This window comes from Carassius gibelio, chromosome B16, assembly GCF_023724105.1.
Source record: "Carassius gibelio isolate Cgi1373 ecotype wild population from Czech Republic chromosome B16, carGib1.2-hapl.c, whole genome shotgun sequence".
NCBI lineage: Eukaryota > Metazoa > Chordata > Actinopteri > Cypriniformes > Cyprinidae > Carassius > Carassius gibelio.
The window spans coordinates 10,887,628-10,908,379 of NC_068411.1; the positions used below are offsets into that span (position 1 = coordinate 10,887,628).

Here is a 20,752-nt window from a genome sequence, read left to right on the forward strand (position 1 = left end):
TAGCAACCTAAAAATGTGTAGTTCCAGACTGATCAATGACATTTAACAGAGAGGCTTTTTTTTTTTTTTTTTGCAATGTGAACCTCTCTTGACAAACAGAGACATATAAAATCAAAAGGGAATGTATTTCAGTAATACTGAATGGCTGGATGATTTTATGGCTCTCTGTGTGTTCAAAGGCCACATTAGTGAGCTGTCATTGCTACTCCAGTGTGTGAAATAGATCACCACATGCCCACTGCCTTCTGAAACCAGCTTTCTATTCACCTTTGTGTGATCCAAAAAGAGCTAAAGAACTCCTGATGGTTTAAGTACATTTATTAATAATAGATGCATACTTTAACTCTTCAGCAGAACGATGTCCTGACTTTATTTAAATTCTGAACTTAAAGTTAATGAAATAACACTGCAATGCAACTCCATAATGTGAATACATCATTTTAAGGATGAAATGGGTTTTCCTGCTGGCTTCCAAAACTAGTAGTTGTACTGTATGTTTCTGTGATAGTTCACTCAAAAATGTGTCATCATTTACTCACCCTCTTTTCCATAAGGCTTTCGTTCATCTTTTAAACACAGATGAAGATATTATAATCTAACACAGGGATTTTGGTCCCTACATTCAAATTCACCCAAAACTTCATAACAGTGTAAAAGTAATTCATATGAATAAAGAAGTTTAATTCAAGTCTTCCAAAGAGACAATATAACTTCTTAACATTGATTAACACACCTACATGGAGTTCATCAAAGATGGTAAACACAGAAGCTCAAAATTACTAGCTTGATGCATGAGAACAAATCTCATTCATACTTGATGGATTTTAAACATGCTTGTGTTGTATGTGAGAACAAAACTCAATAGTTCTTGTGAGTCAAGTAACTCGTATGAGCTTGTTTACTATATTTGATTAGATAAATGTACATTTATTTGTTAATAAATGCCTCAATTAAATCTCTTCATTATATTGTAGTTTGATTGTGTCTCCTCAGAAGACTCGGATCAAACCACTGTATTCATATGGATTGATATCCAGCTTACAAATGCGAGTGATGATTTATAAAATTCCCTAAAAAACTGCATCTGTCTTAATATCCCTGTTAGACAGCTATCGTTGACTAATGTGGAAAATGTTCCAGCTCTGTTTGGATGCAGTAGTTTAGCTGAGATCTCAATGATCAGTGGCATTACTATAAAAAGCTCCTGAAAATCAGAAGAGACATTAGCTAAAGCTGTGACTGATTGAGACAAAGGAACCACCTGGGACTCAAAAAACAAAACTAAAACCAAATCTGCTCTTCTTGTGTGGATGAGATACATTTGTATTATATCATTATACATTAATGTAGTGAAAGACTGAATATTTTGATGTTGCTTGGGAAATACATCAAAATCCAATTTGAGACTCTGGGCCATTTACATGCACAAACATTCACATAGTTCATTATCTGAACTTAAATGACCCAAATTCAAATAAATATATGAATCATCACACTTATGACCCATAACAGAAGTGCAGGTAGGACTAGAGCATCTGCCAGGGGAGATTTGATACCGCAGTACAGAAAAACAGCCTTTGGGCAAAAAGCCTTTTCAGTTAGAGTAGTGGGGTTGTGGAATTCCTTACCTACAAACATTCGAAGCCTCAATAGCTTCTTCATTTTTTTTAAATAAGCTTAAGTACTGGCTATTATCACAACAGATCTGCAACCACTAATGACTGTGTTGTACATTATCTTTTTTATATTCTGGTTAAAATTTTATTTTCCTGGACCTGTATTTATTGTGATGTTTTATGTGGGGTGTATGTATTTTATGTTATTTTATTTGTTTACCTGCCCAGGGACAGCAGATGTAAACTAGCTATTATATATATATATATATATATATATATATATATATATATATATATATATATATATATATATATATATATATATATATATATATATATATTCTATGGCCCTACACCAACCCTACACCTAATCCTAACCCTCACTGGAAACTTTGTGCATTTTTACTTTCTCAAAAAAAAAAAAAAAAAACTAATTCTGTATGATTTATAAGCGTTTTGAAAAATGGGGACATAGGTTACTGTATGTCCTCATAAGTCACCCTCTCCTTGTAATACCTGTGTCATACCCATGTCATTATACAGAGTTGTGTCCTGATATTTCACAAAAACAAGATCACACACACACACACACATACATACACACACACAGCCTTGTGAAAGTATTCACCCCCCCTTTTATTTTTTTTTATCACATTTTATATTGCTGCCTTATGTTAAACTGCTTGTCACAACTTCGTATATATATATATATATATATATATATATATATATATATATATATATATATATATATATATATATAAATATATAAAACCTGCTCTTGTGTGCAAATCCAGATTGCGAAGATTCCATTTGTAATAACTTGATTTTGCCAGTGAAAATGTTTAATGTGACCTCATTAGGATTTCGGTTAAAAAAAGGTTCCTTATGGCATAATTTTGGAGGAGCCTTATCCTAGTGAGCATGCCTGCGATGCTTAGATAGGAACTCACTAGACTTTGGAACAGAACTTCTGTGTTTATCTGAAAATGTATTTGAAATTTTCCCCAGCAAGCCTTAAAAACTCTCTACACTAAGTACTGCAGTCGTATAGGGGTTTGAGAGCACTAACTGAATGATTCATCTGTGATTTATCACAACAGAACATCAGTAACAGACAAGCACAGTCTCCTGCAGGGCACTGCCTAAAACAAGCTGAGAGCATGTGCAGAAGTGTGACTCAAAAGGATGCTGCGTTTGAGCATGAACTGTGGAAAATGCCACCCTCTCTTCAGGCTGATTGCTGTCTGAGTGAGAGAGCGGTGTGATGGAGAGAATGAGAATCTCAGAACTGATATAACAAGAGAACAAAGCCTAGATTATTTGTGCGTCATATTTTTCCCAGACAATTGTATCATTATTGCAAATGTTAATTACAAACAAAAGGCAAACACACCACAAATACAGACAAATATGGAATTTATCTGAATAGGTAAACAGAACCCTAATTAATAAAATCTTAATATTAATATTTTCCTTTTTACAATATGAAATGGAAGTCTCAGGTGTCACCAGAATGTGTCTCTGAAGTTTCAGCTCAAAATACCCCACAGATCATTTATTATATTATTTCGAAAATGGCTATTTTAAGTGAAAGCAGAAACACAGTGTTTTCCTGTATGTCTCTTTAAATGCAAATGAGCTGCTGCCCCACCCCCTTTTCCAGAATACGGCTGTGCCTTTACAGCTCTTATCTCAGATACTAAAAAAAACATCTGTTTGGTTTTGATTATCGTGTCAATCATGCTGAAATCATACGTTTTAAACCATATAAGTTGAAACTTTTGATTTATGGTTTTCTGAGTGTACACATCTGAAGCACATGCACAGAAAACGGCAGTCACACGTCTTGTGAGTACCAAGCTAAGTTCTCTTTAATGTCTTACTGTGCTTAAACTGTCAAATACACACAAGTTTATGTTAAAAAAAAGTCGTTATGTCTGTGGAGATAAACAGCTGGAAAAGAAATTGCATGTTTTTATTAGATCTATGCGAAAACACAGTGGTGGCGCTGTGGTTGGAAACTCGCAGATTATTGGTTTTATGGCGCATAAAAATTGGCACATGGACTATTTTACCAATCTCCTTGCTACTTGTCTGTGTGTCAATCGTGGTAGTATCACTGCTGTCTATGGAGAGTCAGAGAGCTCTCAGATTCCATCAAAAATAACTTAATTTGTGTTCCAAAAATGAACAAAGGAATTAAGGGTCTTAAGAGAATGACATAAGGTTGAATAATACATATTTGGGTCAACTATCCCTTTAAACACTGAAAATTCACATTTTCATGATTTGTCACCTTTAAAGAAGCTATGACATCAAAAGCAAAAATTTTGCTAAGGTGAAGACAAGGAATTTATTACAATGTAATATGACTAATGTAACTAAAAAAAGCATCATGGATAGGAGAGGGTACCACCCGTGATTTGTTCAGCCTGTTGATGACCAATCTCTTGTGACCAGAGGACTGGAAGAAAATGCGTGTCAGAGTCTTTCCAGGCCAGCCGTCATCCTCTTTAAGATGTGAGTGGAACGAAGTGAGAGAGAGTGTGAGAGAGCGGCCAGACACATCTGATCCTGCAGCATGTCAGACATGGTTAGGGAGTCATGCAACAGCACAGTCTTCAGTTAAACCACTCTGGAAGAGCCTGTCTGCTGGTTAACATGGGCACTCGCTGGGTGGGTTGTACACAAATACACACATTTCATTGTGACCGATTGCTAATTTAGCCATTGACATCTAGACAGTCACAGTCAAATCAGATTAGCCTATACGAAAACTGAATTTGCCCTTTGTTATAATCATGTAGAAAGCCGTGCTGCAGTGCAGATATGAAAAAAAGAACTCACAGTGAGAGAGTCTCATTGTATAGTACAACAACAAAAATCACACAATGTCAGATCAAAAATCGATTGACACACACAGAAATTAGTTATCGTGTTAGCTAAGAAATAAGCTTGGAAAATGTATAAAAGTTGTGTTGATTTGTTGATTCATGATGAACAAAATGTGTTAAGTACTGTATCATCAAGATTTTGCTGGTCATAGAGCTTATTTTCTACAATAATCCAAAATCCTATTGGGTTTTTGTTGAGCAAAACAGGGTTTTGCTAACTTCAGGGTTAGCCTACAAAAATCAATGCAGGACAATAATACAATACCAAACTTAAAGGGATAGTTCATCCAAAAATGGAAATTAAGACCTTTAAGAATTTTTGTTTGTTTCCTTCAAAGTCTTATACCTAGGAGCGATTTCGACTTTATAAGACTCTGCCATTTTGCAATAACTGCTCTTTTGTGTACGATAAAAGCAGTTCTTCAGAAGGAGACTCCCGAAATATATCAACTACCGAAGTCATTTCGACACACGTAGGCTATTCACCAAAAATAACGAAAATAACGGTTTCAACACAATTCAGAAAAATACTCAAATGAAACCACTAAATCGTTTCCACAAATCCTAACCTTTACCTGTCAAAACTGTTACCTGTGATTTTGGCCGCTACACGAAATTACCACGCATGATACGAGTTAAGAATAAACTTCACTTACCGATTTAAATTTACAAAGTGAATAACCAAAAGCGATCTCACAACACGCGCGTATTTACCCCATTTCATTAAATTAATTCCCTAGTCTTCAGTGGCGTTAGGGGCTCGAGGCCACTTTAAACGCTAAAATCATGAACACCTGCACACCGATCCCATTAACAAGATCAGCTGCCGGCGAACTGAAGCGTGCCTCCACTCCGAATAACCACTAAAAATAAAAAAGGCAAAATAACAAAGTGGCAGGTTCAAACCTACCCGACGACTACTGAATAAATAGGGCAAATACTCACCTGGGACACTCGTAGTTACTCACAACCGAAAAGTAAATAGAACAAACACGACGAAAACACGGCCATACACATTTTCTCTCCTCCCACACTAAACAGCTGAGAAAAGGAAAAAAAAAGAAAAATCCCGGACGAGCCCCCAATTATGTTACAGCCACTGCTATAACACAAAAGAGGGATGACACAACGGCTCGATCAAAAGGGGAATTTATTAATAAAACGGAATATAACAACAAGTGGGAGAAATTAGACAGGAAAAATAAGAGGGATAAACACAGAAGAGAGCTCAGCTACGACTCGGGACGGCCGCTCAAGTTCCGCCCCCAAAGTGTGGGAACTTGACTTCCTTTAGGTTCACGTAAATAGTCCACAGGTGTAGAGGATCTGCTAAATCAGAACAATGGTACATCACGCTTTTCCTGCCCCTAGAGGGCAGGCAAATACATAAATATGCATGCATGTAACAAGGACAAAGAAGAACTACAAGCTACTAACTAGGGGTTGCACAGACTAATAGACTAGTCGACTTCAATGCTCTGCCATGATGCTTTAAGCTTGACGTCAACTAGTCGCTGGTCCTATAGAGGGCGCAACAGGATAAGAAATATTTGAAGGACTTCCACATTTACGCTCTGTTAACTAACAGTTAAAATGACAAATAAATGTATACTCCGAAAGCGTCCCAAGACATGTGTGATTATATTACTGGATGCTCGAAACTGAACAGGAGAATGCACATTTTGCACATTTCACAAACTGAAAAGTTCAATTAATATTTCTTAATAACTAAATCCCTAACTAAATTCATTAATGACGCCATCAGCGACTAGTTCACATAAAAGTCGACTAAAAAAAGTTGACTAAAAAAAAAGTGCCTTATGTCCACCAATACTTCTTTTATTGTATGTACAATGCAGTAAAAACAGCAATACGGTGAAATGTTAAAATTTCTATCTTAAAATGTTACTTATTCCTGGGATGGCAAAGATGAATTTTTCTAGTCTTCAGTTTCACATGATTGAGAATTCATTTTAACATGCTGATTTGCTGCTCAAGATACATTTCTTTTTATTATCAATACTGAAAACATGTATGCCGCTTAATATTTTTATGGACTCTGTGGTACATTTTGCAGGATTCTGTGAGAAATAGCAAGTTCAAAGGAACAGCAATGAAATAGACTAAAACAGTGCAAAATGTTAGAAAAAAACATCGGTCTGCAGACAAATCTCTCTCTCTCTTCCTCTCAGAGGTCACAATCAGCCTCCCCACCATCAAGCTTTTCAGTTCTTCCTGATCCTCAGCCGTCTCCTGTCACCGTGGCTACACTGTTGCCTAGTTACTGCTCTCTGAGGCATGTCATCTTGTAATTACCTGAGTATCGAATGGCCCAAAAATAGGCAGCAGTCATGGCTCTGAGAAATACAAGCAATGACACACACACACACACACTCTTACAAACCTTTCTGATTCATTCCACCATGAGCCAGTAGCAATGCACATAAAAGCAAAGTAAAGAAAAGATAACAGAGCGAGGGGGCATTTGCAGTACCAATCATTTTAAAGATGACCTTTGAGTGCACAGAGATTATTTGCTCACATATGCAACAAAAACATCAAATCCTGTTTTGCTCTATTTAAGCACCATCATATCTACAGTAAATCTCACTGCTCGCAAACACAAACACAACCCCAATATAAACTTCTAAACATAATAAATCTTGCGCCATTTGTGCAACAGACATCATGTTTATAATAATTGGGCACTATGAAATCGGTTGTATTTTTTTCCCAAATTCCATTTTATTTATTTTTTCCCCAAATACTGTATTTTTTGTTTTTTTTCTGTTTAAATTTCTCTAGAATATACTGTTTTAATTGTTAAATTAAATTGTATTAATCAAAGGCTTGTCTAATTAATTGAAATCATGAAACCTGCAATATTTAACAGCAATTTATAAAAAGTTATAACTTTCTGGATTACATTTTCATGGTCTTATTTTAATAATCAAAAGCATCTCTAATTAATTGAGTTTATACTATTATAATATTATTATTGTGTTTTATTCTGCTAAATAAATTTGGTGAATATTCCTTTTAAATAAAGCTTTAAAAATAACTTAATTAGCAGTAGTAGTACTACTATTACATTAAGTAATATTTTTCTGTTACAGTTTCTTCAAGTTAAACCAAACCTTTATTTTGACGGGTTGCTGTGAAGACCTTTGTATATAATTTCTCAAAAGAAATGGTAAAATGCTCCTGAAGTAACTTTCAGAGCAGTTCTAGAGATTATGTTTGTGTTCATGTATGCACGCACGCTTCAGTACTGTATGTGTAGTAAACGAAACCACACGTCTGTGCCATTCATTCACACAGAAACATGCAGAACACACAGGATGTATATTTAAATAGCATTTTTCAGATTAATATTCACAAACCATAATCCATATCACGTTTTGATTTAATTGTTTTGACCTACAGTACTTTGAAAAAGTATTTGCCCCCTTTCAGTGTTTATTTGTTTATTTATTTGCATATTTGTGAATTGAATGAATCAGATCATCAAACAGTGTGCAGAATTCATGGATCCATCAATTATGGCAAGTCATCCATCTCCTGAAGCTCCAAAGCAGCCCAAGACCATCACACTACCACCATCATGTTTGACTGTTGGTATGATGTCCTTTTTATGAAATGCTGTGTTGATTTTACACCAGATGTTTCAGGACATACATGATACATCTTTTAAAAAGTTACATTTTTGTCTCATCATTATACATAATATTTGCCCAAGTCTTGGGGATAATAAAGTGTGTTTTTTTTTTTTTTAATGGAAAATGATAAAACAGGTGAAAAAAATTATAATTATAATATATATAATTATATTATATATATATATATATATATATATACCATAATTCCTCAAATAAAATCCGTGGCCTTTATTTATCTGAACTGCAGAAGGTAACAGGCTTTTATTTGAAGCAGGCTTTTATTAGAGGCAGGCCTTTATTTCTAATTCCATCTGTTTGATAAGTAATTGTTTTAAATAACCCATTTTAAATTAAAAGCGACAGCATTCCAGTGGACAGAGATCATAACATTAGCGCAGAATCAGTTCAGAAATCAATCACCAAAAGAATCAGTTCGGTTCAGACGCTCTTTGTGAATCACGCATGCGCAGTTTTCATCAGCTCCTCGGTTCTTGAATCGGACGCGTCCGACAAAAACACTTCTTGGTTCAGTGTACTGGTGATCCGAAAACTAGGGATGGGCGTTTTCCGCAAATATCACATTCGAATATTTGAGCTCAGTTATTTTTCAGCAACATTTATTGTTTCCGTCATTTTTGAACAAGCTTATACACAATAAGCTTGAACATTGCGCTACATCATGATTTGTAGCTGAAAACCTTTAACAATGTGTGCAAACAAACAAAAAAGTAAAGATTAAAAGCAAAAAAAAAGTGAACAAAGAAAAAAAGTTAATAAAGCAGCCTGCAGCAATTAGGCTATTGTACAGAACGTAGCCTTTAACGTAGTCATTTAACTTAACGTAGCTATTATATAATATATGTATGTATAATGTATAATCATTGCTGAAGAATTGGCTCAGCCTTTTCTGACGCGTGGGCATTGCCGGGGTCAGAACACTGGATCCTCTTCATCGTTGGTGGTGGCGGCTGCATTCGCGTCACTCTGATAATGAAAATGCTCTGATAATGTAAAAAAGAAAAAAATGTTTTCTTACTTCTCTCATGTTTTCGTCGAGGAACCTGAGATGTTTGTGCCGAGGGCGGACACGAGAAGAAAACTTTTCCCTGCATTCTCCAAGTTGGCTGTGTTTATTCGTTGCTTGAGATATGCCGCAACAATGTTCTTGAATTCGTTCTTTTTCTGTGATTCTCCACAGCACATTTGAAGCACTGTAAAAGACTGCAGTTCTTATTCATTCATTAATTATTTTTTTTTATTTTTTTACGGCAAGCAAAAATATATCAGAATTCAAATATAATTTTTATTTATCGAATAATTACAGCAGAACGAATATTCGAATGTTCGACTATCCGTTCACACCCCTACCGAAAACCGATGGAACCGGTTCTTGACTCGAGAATGAGAAACGCTCCGGCAGTGTACCGTGTATGTTCGTTATATGGCTCTGCTGCACAAATTTTCCCCCCGCCTTTATTTAAGACCGGCCTTTATTTGTCCGTGTTGACCTTTCCCCCAGCCACTATAAGAGGCCCGGCGTTTATTTGACTACCGGTTTTTATTTGAGGAATTACGGTAATAATCCCACTGACATTGACAGAAATTGAACCGTATCTGGGGGTTTTGAACATGAGAGACCTGAAAGTGTAATCTTGAGTGGCCAGTAAGCTAACAAACATTTGTTTTTTCATCAGTCAATATAAAAAATCTTCTATAATGTCATAATATGCTGCAATAATCTAAATAATTTAGTCGTTTGTCCTGTCCTGCTCTGTTGGTATATATCATATTGTCATGTCAGACTATATGATATTGTATTACTACTTCTGAAAGTGATCCATACATCACAGAGCACTCTGCAGTCGATGAGAAGCAAACCCTCCCCCTCTGCATACTGATCCGATGCCAATCCCTGCTCACTCCACTTAATGAACTAAAAGAGTCAATAAAATATAGAAAGACAGCCTTGAGAAGCGCCCTGCATAATAGACAGAGAATGTGACTTGCTTTCTACCCAGTGTGTGAGTTCTAAGGAAATGTGCATATACACAAACATACGTTTGTTAATGACAGAGAATCGCTATAGCTATTAATGAGTAAAATCCTGAATTTATAGACTCTAGTGCTTTAAAAATTCCATTAACAAATCTTTTTTATCGCTTTTGAGAAAGCACCTTGCCTGCAATATTTGTCCTTACTAAATAAAAGGACTATATTTTTGGTAATATATTACATTTCTATTTAATAAAATGACAAAATTGATTACAACAAAACTCACATATACAATAACCAGTGTCATATGACAACTAATCATTGTTAGTTTTTTTTTTTTTTTTTTTTTTTTTACTATAATAACCAGTTATTGGCTGGTAAAACGTTTCATGCTCTATTTTACCGTTAATATCTACCGCTCTCTCTAGACGCGTTAATTTGAAATGATAAATGATGTGTATAATGACATGGGTACTATAACATCCTGTGTCAATGAACACCAAATGGCTTAAAAAAAAAAAACATACTAAACTGTGTTTTTGTCATTCAAAAATTGGCAGTAGTTTCCTGTAAGTGGTAGGTTTAGGTTAGGGTTAGTGTAAGGGAATAGAAATGTAATGGCCCCCTAAACCACACATGCAAGAATGTGTGCATGTGGACCTGGTTTTCTCTAAATTATGGGGAATAAATGTCCCCACAAGAATAATAATACCAGTAAATTTTGTTGTGGAGACACTTTTGGTCCCCATGGCCATGAGGAAACGATCTTTAGAGGGATGCTAAGAGGATCGGAAATACAGTTTGTATGGTATAAAAAACATTATGCCATTAAAATTCAATTTCTTTAATACAACCAATATTTTCTCCATTTATACCTTTAAAATTAAATAAAGTAAATGTAAATTAATGCACGTCAATTTAGTGTCAAGTCCAGCAATCATTTGCAGCACCAGACAGACAAATTTTTAAGTTATTTCCAAACAGGTTTAGAACCGTCCCTTAGGTAGCCACAAACACAAGCCATTAATTCAGCTAAAAGTTGACACGTTACACCCAAGGGCTCTAGGTTTTTGGCTGGTTAACATGGTCCATTTAGACACACCTGCTAGATGACATAACTTCATTATTATAGTTCCAAAAAGCAGTTTTCTCCATTAATGGCAATTTAAAAGCATTTCCCCCCCTTCAATAAAACTAATTAATAAAAAATATATATATATTAAGTTGGGACAGACATGACTGTATGTTTATTTATGTCTAACAGCTTGAAATGAATAGATTTTATTTTCCTTTTTTTTAAAGATAATTATAAGGTCAAGTAAACAATTCAGTTTTGTTAGGTATAATGTGTTTATTGACTACATCATTTCCATACTTCCATTTCTGAGGACTGAATCTCACGATTTCAATGTTATTCTGCTCTGCAAAAATATAAAATAAATAATAATAAATAAATAAATAAATAAATAAATAAATAAGAGCCCTCTACGGACACTTTGGCAATTGAATCACCATATAAAGAAAAATAAAGTTGTGACATTTGCCAAGTACCATAACCAATACTCGCAATTGGTGCTTTGCATTTAACCCATCCAAGTGCACACACACACAGCACTGAGTAGGGAACACACACACACACACAAGCAGTGGGCAGCTATTTGTTCCAGCACCTGGTGAGCAATTGGGGTTCAGTGCCTTGCTCAAGGACACTTCAGCCATGAGTATCGAGGGTGGAAGAGCGCTATTCATGGTTACAAGTCCATCTCTCTAACCATTATGAAAGTGAAAAAAGTGAAAGTGACGTGACATTCAGCCAAGTATGGTGGTGACCCATACTCAGAAATTGTGCTCTGCATTTAACCCATCTGAAGTGCACACACACAGAGCAGTGAACACACACACACACACTGTGAGCACACACCCGGAGCAGTGGGCAGCCATTTATGCTGCGGCGCCCGGGGAGCAGTTGGGGGTTCGATGCCTTGCTCAAGGGCACCTAAGTCGTGGTATTGAAGGTGGAGAGAGAACTGTAGATACCCCCACCCACAATTCCTGCGGACCTGCGACTCGAACTCACAACCTTTCGATTGGGAGTCTGACTCTCTAACCATTAGGCCATGACTACGACAAGTGAAAATATATCGGTGCTAAACTTATACTTAGCCTCCAACTCACACACTGGTAAGTAAAATCTAGCCAGTGGCTTATATTATACATCATTTAGTCACCCAGAGTGAAGAGTGAAGGTCTCCCCTGTAGCTCCCTTGAACTAAATTATGCTATGGAATATGCTACGGTTTGCTTTTGATTTGACATGCATATCTTCTCTCACTTGAGTCAAAAGGATTAGGTAGCCACAAACACAAGCCATTAATTCAGCTAAAAGTTGACACGTAACACCCAAGGGCTCTAGGTTTTTGGCTGGTTAACATGGTCCATTTAGACACACCTGCTAGATGACATAACTTCATTATTATAGTTCCAAAAAGCAGTTTTCTCCATTAATGGCAATTTAAAAGCATTTCCCCCCCTTCAATAAAACTAATTAATAAAATATATATATATATATTAAGTTGGGACAGACATGACTGTATGTTTATTTATGTCTAACAGCTTGAAATGAATAGATTTTATTTTCCTTTTTTTTAAAGATAATTATAAGGTCAAGTAAACAATTCAGTTTCGTTAGGTATAATGTGTTTATTGACTACATCATTTCCATACTTCCATTTCTGAGGACTGAATCTCACGATTTCAATGTTATTCTGCTCTGCAAAAATATAAAATAAATAATAAATAAATAAATAAATAAATAAATAAGAGCCCTCTACGGACACTTTGGCAATTGAATCACCATATAAAGAAAAATAAAGTTGTGACATTTGCCAAGTATGGTAACCAATACTCGCAATTGGTGCTTTGCATTTAACCCATCCAAGTGCACACACACAGCACTGAGTAGGGAACACACACACACACACAAGCAGTGGGCAGCTATTTGTTCCAGCACCTGGTGAGCAATTGGGGTTCAGTGCCTTGCTCAAGGACACTTCAGCCATGAGTATCGAGGGTGGAAGAGCGCTATTCATGGTTACAAGTCCATCTCTCTAATCATTATGAAAGTGAAAAAAGTGAAAGTGACGTGACATTCAGCCAAGTATGGTGGTGACCCATACTCAGAAATTGTGCTCTGCATTTAACCCATCCGAAGTGCACACACACAGAGCAGTGAACACACACACACACACTGTGAGCACACACCCGGAGCAGTGGGCAGCCATTTATGCTGCGGCGCCCGGGGAGCAGTTGGGGGTTCGATGCCTTGCTCAAGGGCACCTAAGTCGTGGTATTGAAGGTGGAGAGAGAACTGTAGATACCCCCACCCACAATTCCTGCGGACCTGCGACTCGAACTCACAACCTTTCGATTGGGAGTCCGACTCTCTAACCATTAGGCCATGACTACGACAAGTGAAAATATATCGGTGCTAAACTTATACTTAGCCTCCAACTCACACACTGGTAAGTAAAATCTAGCCAGTGGCTTATATTATACATCATTTAGTCACCCAGAGTGAAGAGTGAAGGTCTCCCCTGTAGCTCCCTTGAACTAAATTATGCTATGGAATATGCTACGGTTTGCTTTTGATTTGACATGCATATCTTCTCTCACTTGAGTCAAAAGGATTAGGTAGCCACAAACACAAGCCATTAATTCAGCTAAAAGTTGACACGTAACACCCAAGGGCTCTAGGTTTTTGGCTGGTTAACATGGTCCATTTAGACACACCTGCTAGATGACATAACTTCATTATTATAGTTCCAAAAAGCAGTTTTCTCCATTAATGGCAATTTAAAAGCATTTCCCCCCCTTCAATAAAACTAATTAATAAAATATATATATATATATTAAGTTGGGACAGACATGACTGTATGTTTATTTATGTCTAACAGCTTGAAATGAATAGATTTTATTTTCCTTTTTTTTAAAGATAATTATAAGGTCAAGTAAACAATTCAGTTTCGTTAGGTATAATGTGTTTATTGACTACATCATTTCCATACTTCCATTTCTGAGGACTGAATCTCACGATTTCAATGTTATTCTGCTCTGCAAAAATATAAAATAAATAATAAATAAATAAATAAATAAATAAATAAGAGCCCTCTACGGACACTTTGGCAATTGAATCACCATATAAAGAAAAATAAAGTTGTGACATTTGCCAAGTATGGTAACCAATACTCGCAATTGGTGCTTTGCATTTAACCCATCCAAGTGCACACACACAGCACTGAGTAGGGAACACACACACACACACACAAGCAGTGGGCAGCTATTTGTTCCAGCACCTGGTGAGCAATTGGGGTTCAGTGCCTTGCTCAAGGACACTTCAGCCATGAGTATCGAGGGTGGAAGAGCGCTATTCATGGTTACAAGTCCATCTCTCTAATCATTATGAAAGTGAAAAAAGTGAAAGTGACGTGACATTCAGCCAAGTATGGTGGTGACCCATACTCAGAAATTGTGCTCTGCATTTAACCCATCCGAAGTGCACACACACAGAGCAGTGAACACACACACACACACTGTGAGCACACACCCGGAGCAGTGGGCAGCCATTTATGCTGCGGCGCCCGGGGAGCAGTTGGGGGTTCGATGCCTTGCTCAAGGGCACCTAAGTCGTGGTATTGAAGGTGGAGAGAGAACTGTAGATACCCCCACCCACAATTCCTGCGGACCTGCGACTCGAACTCACAACCTTTCGATTGGGAGTCCGACTCTCTAACCATTAGGCCATGACTACGACAAGTGAAAATATATCGGTGCTAAACTTATACTTAGCCTCCAACTCACACACTGGTAAGTAAAATCTAGCCAGTGGCTTATATTATACATCATTTAGTCACCCAGAGTGAAGAGTGAAGGTCTCCCCTGTAGCTCCCTTGAACTAAATTTCCAGAATGCATTGCCGCTGTGACGACACATTCCCATGATGCACTATGAAATTATTGCGGGGCAAATAAATTGTGGCCTAATATTAATTTAATAACAGGAGTAACTTAATAATAATAAGAGGCCTAATAGGCCAATGAGAAGAAGATAGCAGACATATATTAATTGAAAATGACAAATTACATATAACAAAAGTGTATAAAATTATTTTATTCAGAAATATCATGTTTGTGATTTATTTATTTGTTAATTCGTTGTCTAAATTAACAGGCCTCCAAATTAGGTAATCGGCACAGTTAATCGCCAGCATCATTCACAAAATGTATATATATATATATATATATAAATATATATATATATATATATATATATATATATATATATATATATATATATATATATAATTGTCAGGCCTTCTGTTGCCTACCCTGGTATAGATAGATAGAAAGATAGATAGATAGTAGAGGATGTTACATTAGACTAGTTACACAACTGTTCTAATGTAACATCCTCTACTCTACCATCCAAGCAATCAAAGGTTGATGAGTGCAATGGCCGTCACAGGAAATGAATAAACACATCAGAAATACAGGCATAGAGTGCAACCACACACTCACCCACAAACAAACAACAAAGTTGATTTGGAGCAACAAGCTGACCTGCCATGGCCTGAGCTGACAGCAGCTGTCCCAGTGTTGCCAGCACACCAGTTCTCCAGCGGAACCAGCCCTAAACAAATCAATTTACACCCACCAGCAGGAGCAGCCAAACTCAATCCAATCAATCTGAATACAGCCTATTCGAGGCGAATATGCTACGGTTTGCTTTTGATTTGACATGCATATCTTCTCTCACTTGAGTCAATTTAGATTAAGTTTACTTGATTTAATGTTGCAGAACGAAACAACAAAGCCACACACAAACCCGAATTACTACAGACATTTGCTTTTGAGGTTTGTCAAGACTTTTCTATTCCCACAGCACTCCCGGTTTTTGAGTTTTATTTAAAATTCTGTCACGGTACGCCGATGCCGTGCGCAAATCAGTATGGCCTAATTACAACTCCAGTGATTACTGCGAAGTTTAATTAGCGGAAAACAAGACATGGCACAATGAATTCCTCCCCAGATCCCCGCCAGGTTCACACAGAATTGCAGGAGTTCTATTTTCTCTTCCCCAAAAAACACAAGCCTCTAGTGTGTTTGTGTGTGAGTGCGTGATTCTCTCCATGCTTTGGGTCAGTTATTTTGAGCGGGTCTCCTGAGGCTAGAAGCAAAGCTTATCCTTTACTGAACCTCCTGTTTAATTCTGACGTTAACCCACATGGACTGGAGCTCCACTGTAGTGGGGATCTGGATTCTTCTCTTACACAAACTGACAAAGTCTAGTACACTATGTTTCCTGCATTATCCAAACCACCAGGATGGCGGTTAAGGAAACAAGGACTACAGCCAAGTTTAGCACCCTTTAACACTCACACACTCACATGCAGAATGAAAACAACTCACTGATGCCACCTTATGGACCATCTGGGCCATTGCAAAAGGAGGTTACAGGTTATCATAGTTTAAGGACAGGAGAATGTGTTACCTCTATTGCCACCACAATGAGGATCAGCTGAGTGTCTGATTCAGGGAAATATGCTTTCACTTGTGGGGATAAACCAATCAAGGCACAGTTGGTCACCACGGCAATAAGGCTCATCGTCTCGAATGCCAACTGAAAGAATAAAAAGATGAAATGTTAGTTTTGTTTTTGTAAGTGTGTGTGCCTTTGTGTGTGTATGTGTGTGTGTGTGTGTGTGTGTGTGTGTGTGAGAGAGAGAGAGAGAGAGAGAGAGAGAGAGAAATGTAATAAATAAAGATGGCAACAGCACATAAAACAAATAATAATAAAAGCTAATTTAAAATATTATCAAATGCTATAATAGTACTAGAATAACACTGGTTTGTAAACATATAGAACCATTTAAATGGGACAGACAGATGTTTCTTATAAAGACATTTAGTTTAAATAAATTAAAATGGTAAGTGGATATCAGATACAGTATATAAGAGAGAATAGTGTGTTTTGATGTTTTTGATCATTTAAATGTCTGTTTCCACTAATCTTCCTTATGCCTAGTTCTGACTCTGAGGTATTCTGGGTAAAAGGATGAAGCATATCACATTAAATAAATACATAAATGATGGAGTTTTACATTTGATACATTGGTACATTAAAAAAAAAGTACTTTTGTACCGTTTACTCAAGACAAACTTTAAAGTAGTACTTATATTTTTATTGGAGCATTTGTACTTTAACTCAAGTATATGATTTGTGTACTTTGTACACCACTGTGTGATATCAATTTCGCATGCCCTTTTCTCTGAATAGGAGTAAAACTGTGCCAAATCCATCTTTCATGGGCCTTTGCACGCAAGTTCACCCAACAGTAAAAATTATGTCCTCAGACAATGCTATCATATGGTTTAAGATAACCGTGTACATGTTTCTTATTTTTAATTCTTCTTTTACATTATTATTACCATTCATTGTTACAATTCATTTTAAATTAATAGGAAACGCATATTAGGATGATTTTTGATGGTCAATGTTTTATGAAAAACAACGGGCATATGGAATAGAAGGGCATGAGGTCATACATAAACATAAATAATAACGATTTCTATTTTTGTAAGAAACTTTAAACAATCAATATTAAAGAAAGAAGGCCACATTTTCGATTGCTAATATTAAAATAGCACCTTTTTTTCTGTATTTGTTTTTAACATAGATATCCATGACATGCAGCGTAATTATGACGATTCAAATAAACATTTGAAGTTCATCAGATTCAACTCTGTTTTTATGGCACTTTATATTTCTTCTGTTTGTTAAGCTTTCTCTAAAGTACAGTCAATTACCAGCTCTTCTGGATGTGAGACTTGAGACCTCATGAGAATTTCTCACCTGCCACACACCGATGTTCGCGGCTGGTTCTGAAAAGGGACGCTTGAAAACATGGCACATCTTGAAGGCGTCAGAATAAACCTCGGTGATGTTGTTCAGCACCACCAGCACAGCAGCCAGAGGATACACACAGGAGAACAGACTCACATAGCCGAACAACAGGAACTGCTCCAGGTAATCGTCAAATGTGCCCTGATCAGAGAAGTTATAACAGAGAAATGTAAAGGTCAAAAAGGGACATATATTGTGATTTAAAACCTAAATGATGATGTTTTTTGGTGCAAGAAACTCCTAAGGTGGACTTTAGGGGAAAGTGCTTGTTATATATTCTTTGAGACTCAAGGTGTACCCAACTGATAACAGTTGCATTACTGGGACCTACTATGGAATAACATTTGGTTCAATAATAATGAACGAAACTTAATAAAACTCAATGTAACTTTTCTCATAAACTATAAAAAATATGCCATTACAAAAGAAGAAAAAACAAAATGAAAATGCAAAAAATGAACTCAGTCGCAGAAATTTAACAGGCTCTTCATATATACTTCATTCTTTGTTTTCGCTAATCGTGGATTCTGAATACATTGCAACAGATTTTGCTTATGCTTCGCAGTTTTTCGTTTGGTGTTTTGACACAAACCTCTCATGGGGGCGGGCTTAACAGTGATCTACTCTGATTGGATGGAGCTTTTGATGGAGAGGTGCTCTCTGATCGGGAAGTACAGACGTCATTCTGTGGCGCGCGCCACGCATATTGGAAAGCTCTCGCGGTGATTAAATCTGGTCTCTACCGCAAAAAATTCTTTTTTACCAGACAAAGTGAAAGACATTTATTTTAAGATCATACACAGGTTCTTTTTGTTTGAGTTCTGAAGAAACTGTATACTTATTTTCGTCATGTAACTACACTCAGAAACTTTGGGATTATATTGGTGTGTTAATCAACTGTAAGATTTTGCCAGGCTTCTCAGTACATATGAAAAACATTATATTTGGGTATTATGACTGACCCCACAAACAAAAATAACAGTTTTGTTATTAATAAAAAAAAAATTCCTAAACAAATTTCACATCCACAAATGCAAATTCTCCAACTGTAGACCTGTCTTCTCTGTTTTACTAAAAGTAATGGAAAACTTTTTGAATGTAATTTCAGTATCTACTAATAAGAAAGCTTAGGACTGTTAGAATTTGCTCTGCCTTTGATCTTTTCTTTAGTTCTATTTTATACTTTATTATTTTTTTGTGGTTGATATTATGTGATGTATGTTTATACTTTTGTATGTTTTTGTTCTCTACATTAATAAAAAAAAAGAAAATGAAAAAGCTCTCACAGTGATTTGTATGCAATACGTTGTGCGTTGTATTACTAAATACGTAAATAATATTTGATCTTTGATCGTCTCAGTCTGTAAAGATGAGCTCTTGTCCTTCAAGGCAGCTTGAAGTAAGCTTGTGTTACTTAAGTAACCAATTACATCGATACAAGTTTTTCATGTTACAGTGTGCAACAGTTTGTTATTTTCATTGTTATTGTTATTATTGTCATTCAGTAAAAAAAGCTTACTTCAAGCTGCCTTGAAGGACATCTTTACAGACTGAGATGATCAAAGGTCAAATATTATTTACATATTTAGTAATACTAATCACAGCGAGAGCTTTCCAATATGCTATCCAATCAGAGTAGACCACTGTTAAGCCCGCCCCCACGAGAAGTTTGTGTCAAAACATCAAACGAAAAACCTCAAAGCATAATGAAATTAATTCAGAATCCACGATTAGCCAAAACGAATCTTTGAAAGACATTAACAAAGAATGAAGCGAAGAATGAAACTGAGGAGCCTGTTAAATTTGTGTGACTGGGTTCATTTTTTTCCTTTTCATTGTGCTTTTTCTTCTTTTGTAATGGCATATTTTTGATAGCTTATGAAAAAGTTAGGTTCAGTTTTAAAAAGTTTCGTTCATTATTATTGAACCAAATGTAATTCCATAACCTACCAGATAGGTGTTCATTTCGGTCTCCAGCTGAACTTGTCCCAGCAGGGGGAGCTCTTTATCACCCATCAGTCTCCTCATCCTCTTATGGACTTTCTTGTTCCTCCTCCTCTGTAGCCAGTATGGCAGGAAGGCCTCCATCACTTGATTCAGGATTTGAGAGGTGATGAGCAGAGTGGCCAAACTCTGAGGTTCCACACACAGAGACAATTTCCCTCCATTTTAAACCATGAGGCATCTTGTAACTACACTTGATATATTGCTTGGCGAAGCTGCTGAGCTTCGTCTGAAATACTTACCTGTCTCAAAAGCACCATATTTTGCATGACAAATGCAATATAGAAGAGAGAGGCAAAGCAGTTCACGAAGTTAAACTGGAAACAAACAAAAACATCCAATAATAAAAACAGAATCTTCGCTTTAGAAATGTGCATTATTTTAATAAAGCCAGGGTTACCACACCTTTAGACCAATGCATTTTCACTACTATTCCAGTCATTTATAGTTACTAATGATTTTTAAATAGAACCATATAGGCATTGAAATCACGGTTTTAAAATTACCCAATATATTTAAAGAAGCAAATATATATATATATATATATATATATATATATATATATATATATATATATATATATATATATATATATATTTTTTTTTTTTTTTTTTTTTTTTTTTTT

At 36.2% G+C, this 20,752-nt stretch overlaps 1 protein-coding gene across 2 annotated transcripts in view; it reads right to left on the reverse strand.

The window, feature by feature from the left end:
* The window catches only part of LOC127975036 (anoctamin-10), a 39,824-nt gene that overhangs the window by 9,022 nt on the left and 10,050 nt on the right, over positions 1-20,752 (reverse strand). For both annotated transcript variants that reach the window (XM_052578771.1, XM_052578770.1), the window contains exons 9-12: positions 20,370-20,444; positions 20,074-20,256; positions 18,073-18,264; positions 16,711-16,839 (exon numbers count right to left, since the gene is read on the reverse strand). In XM_052578771.1, coding sequence (XP_052434731.1) covers positions 16,711-16,839; positions 18,073-18,264; positions 20,074-20,256; positions 20,370-20,444 — 579 coding nt within the window. The remainder of the gene's footprint in view (positions 1-16,710; positions 16,840-18,072; positions 18,265-20,073; positions 20,257-20,369; positions 20,445-20,752) is intronic.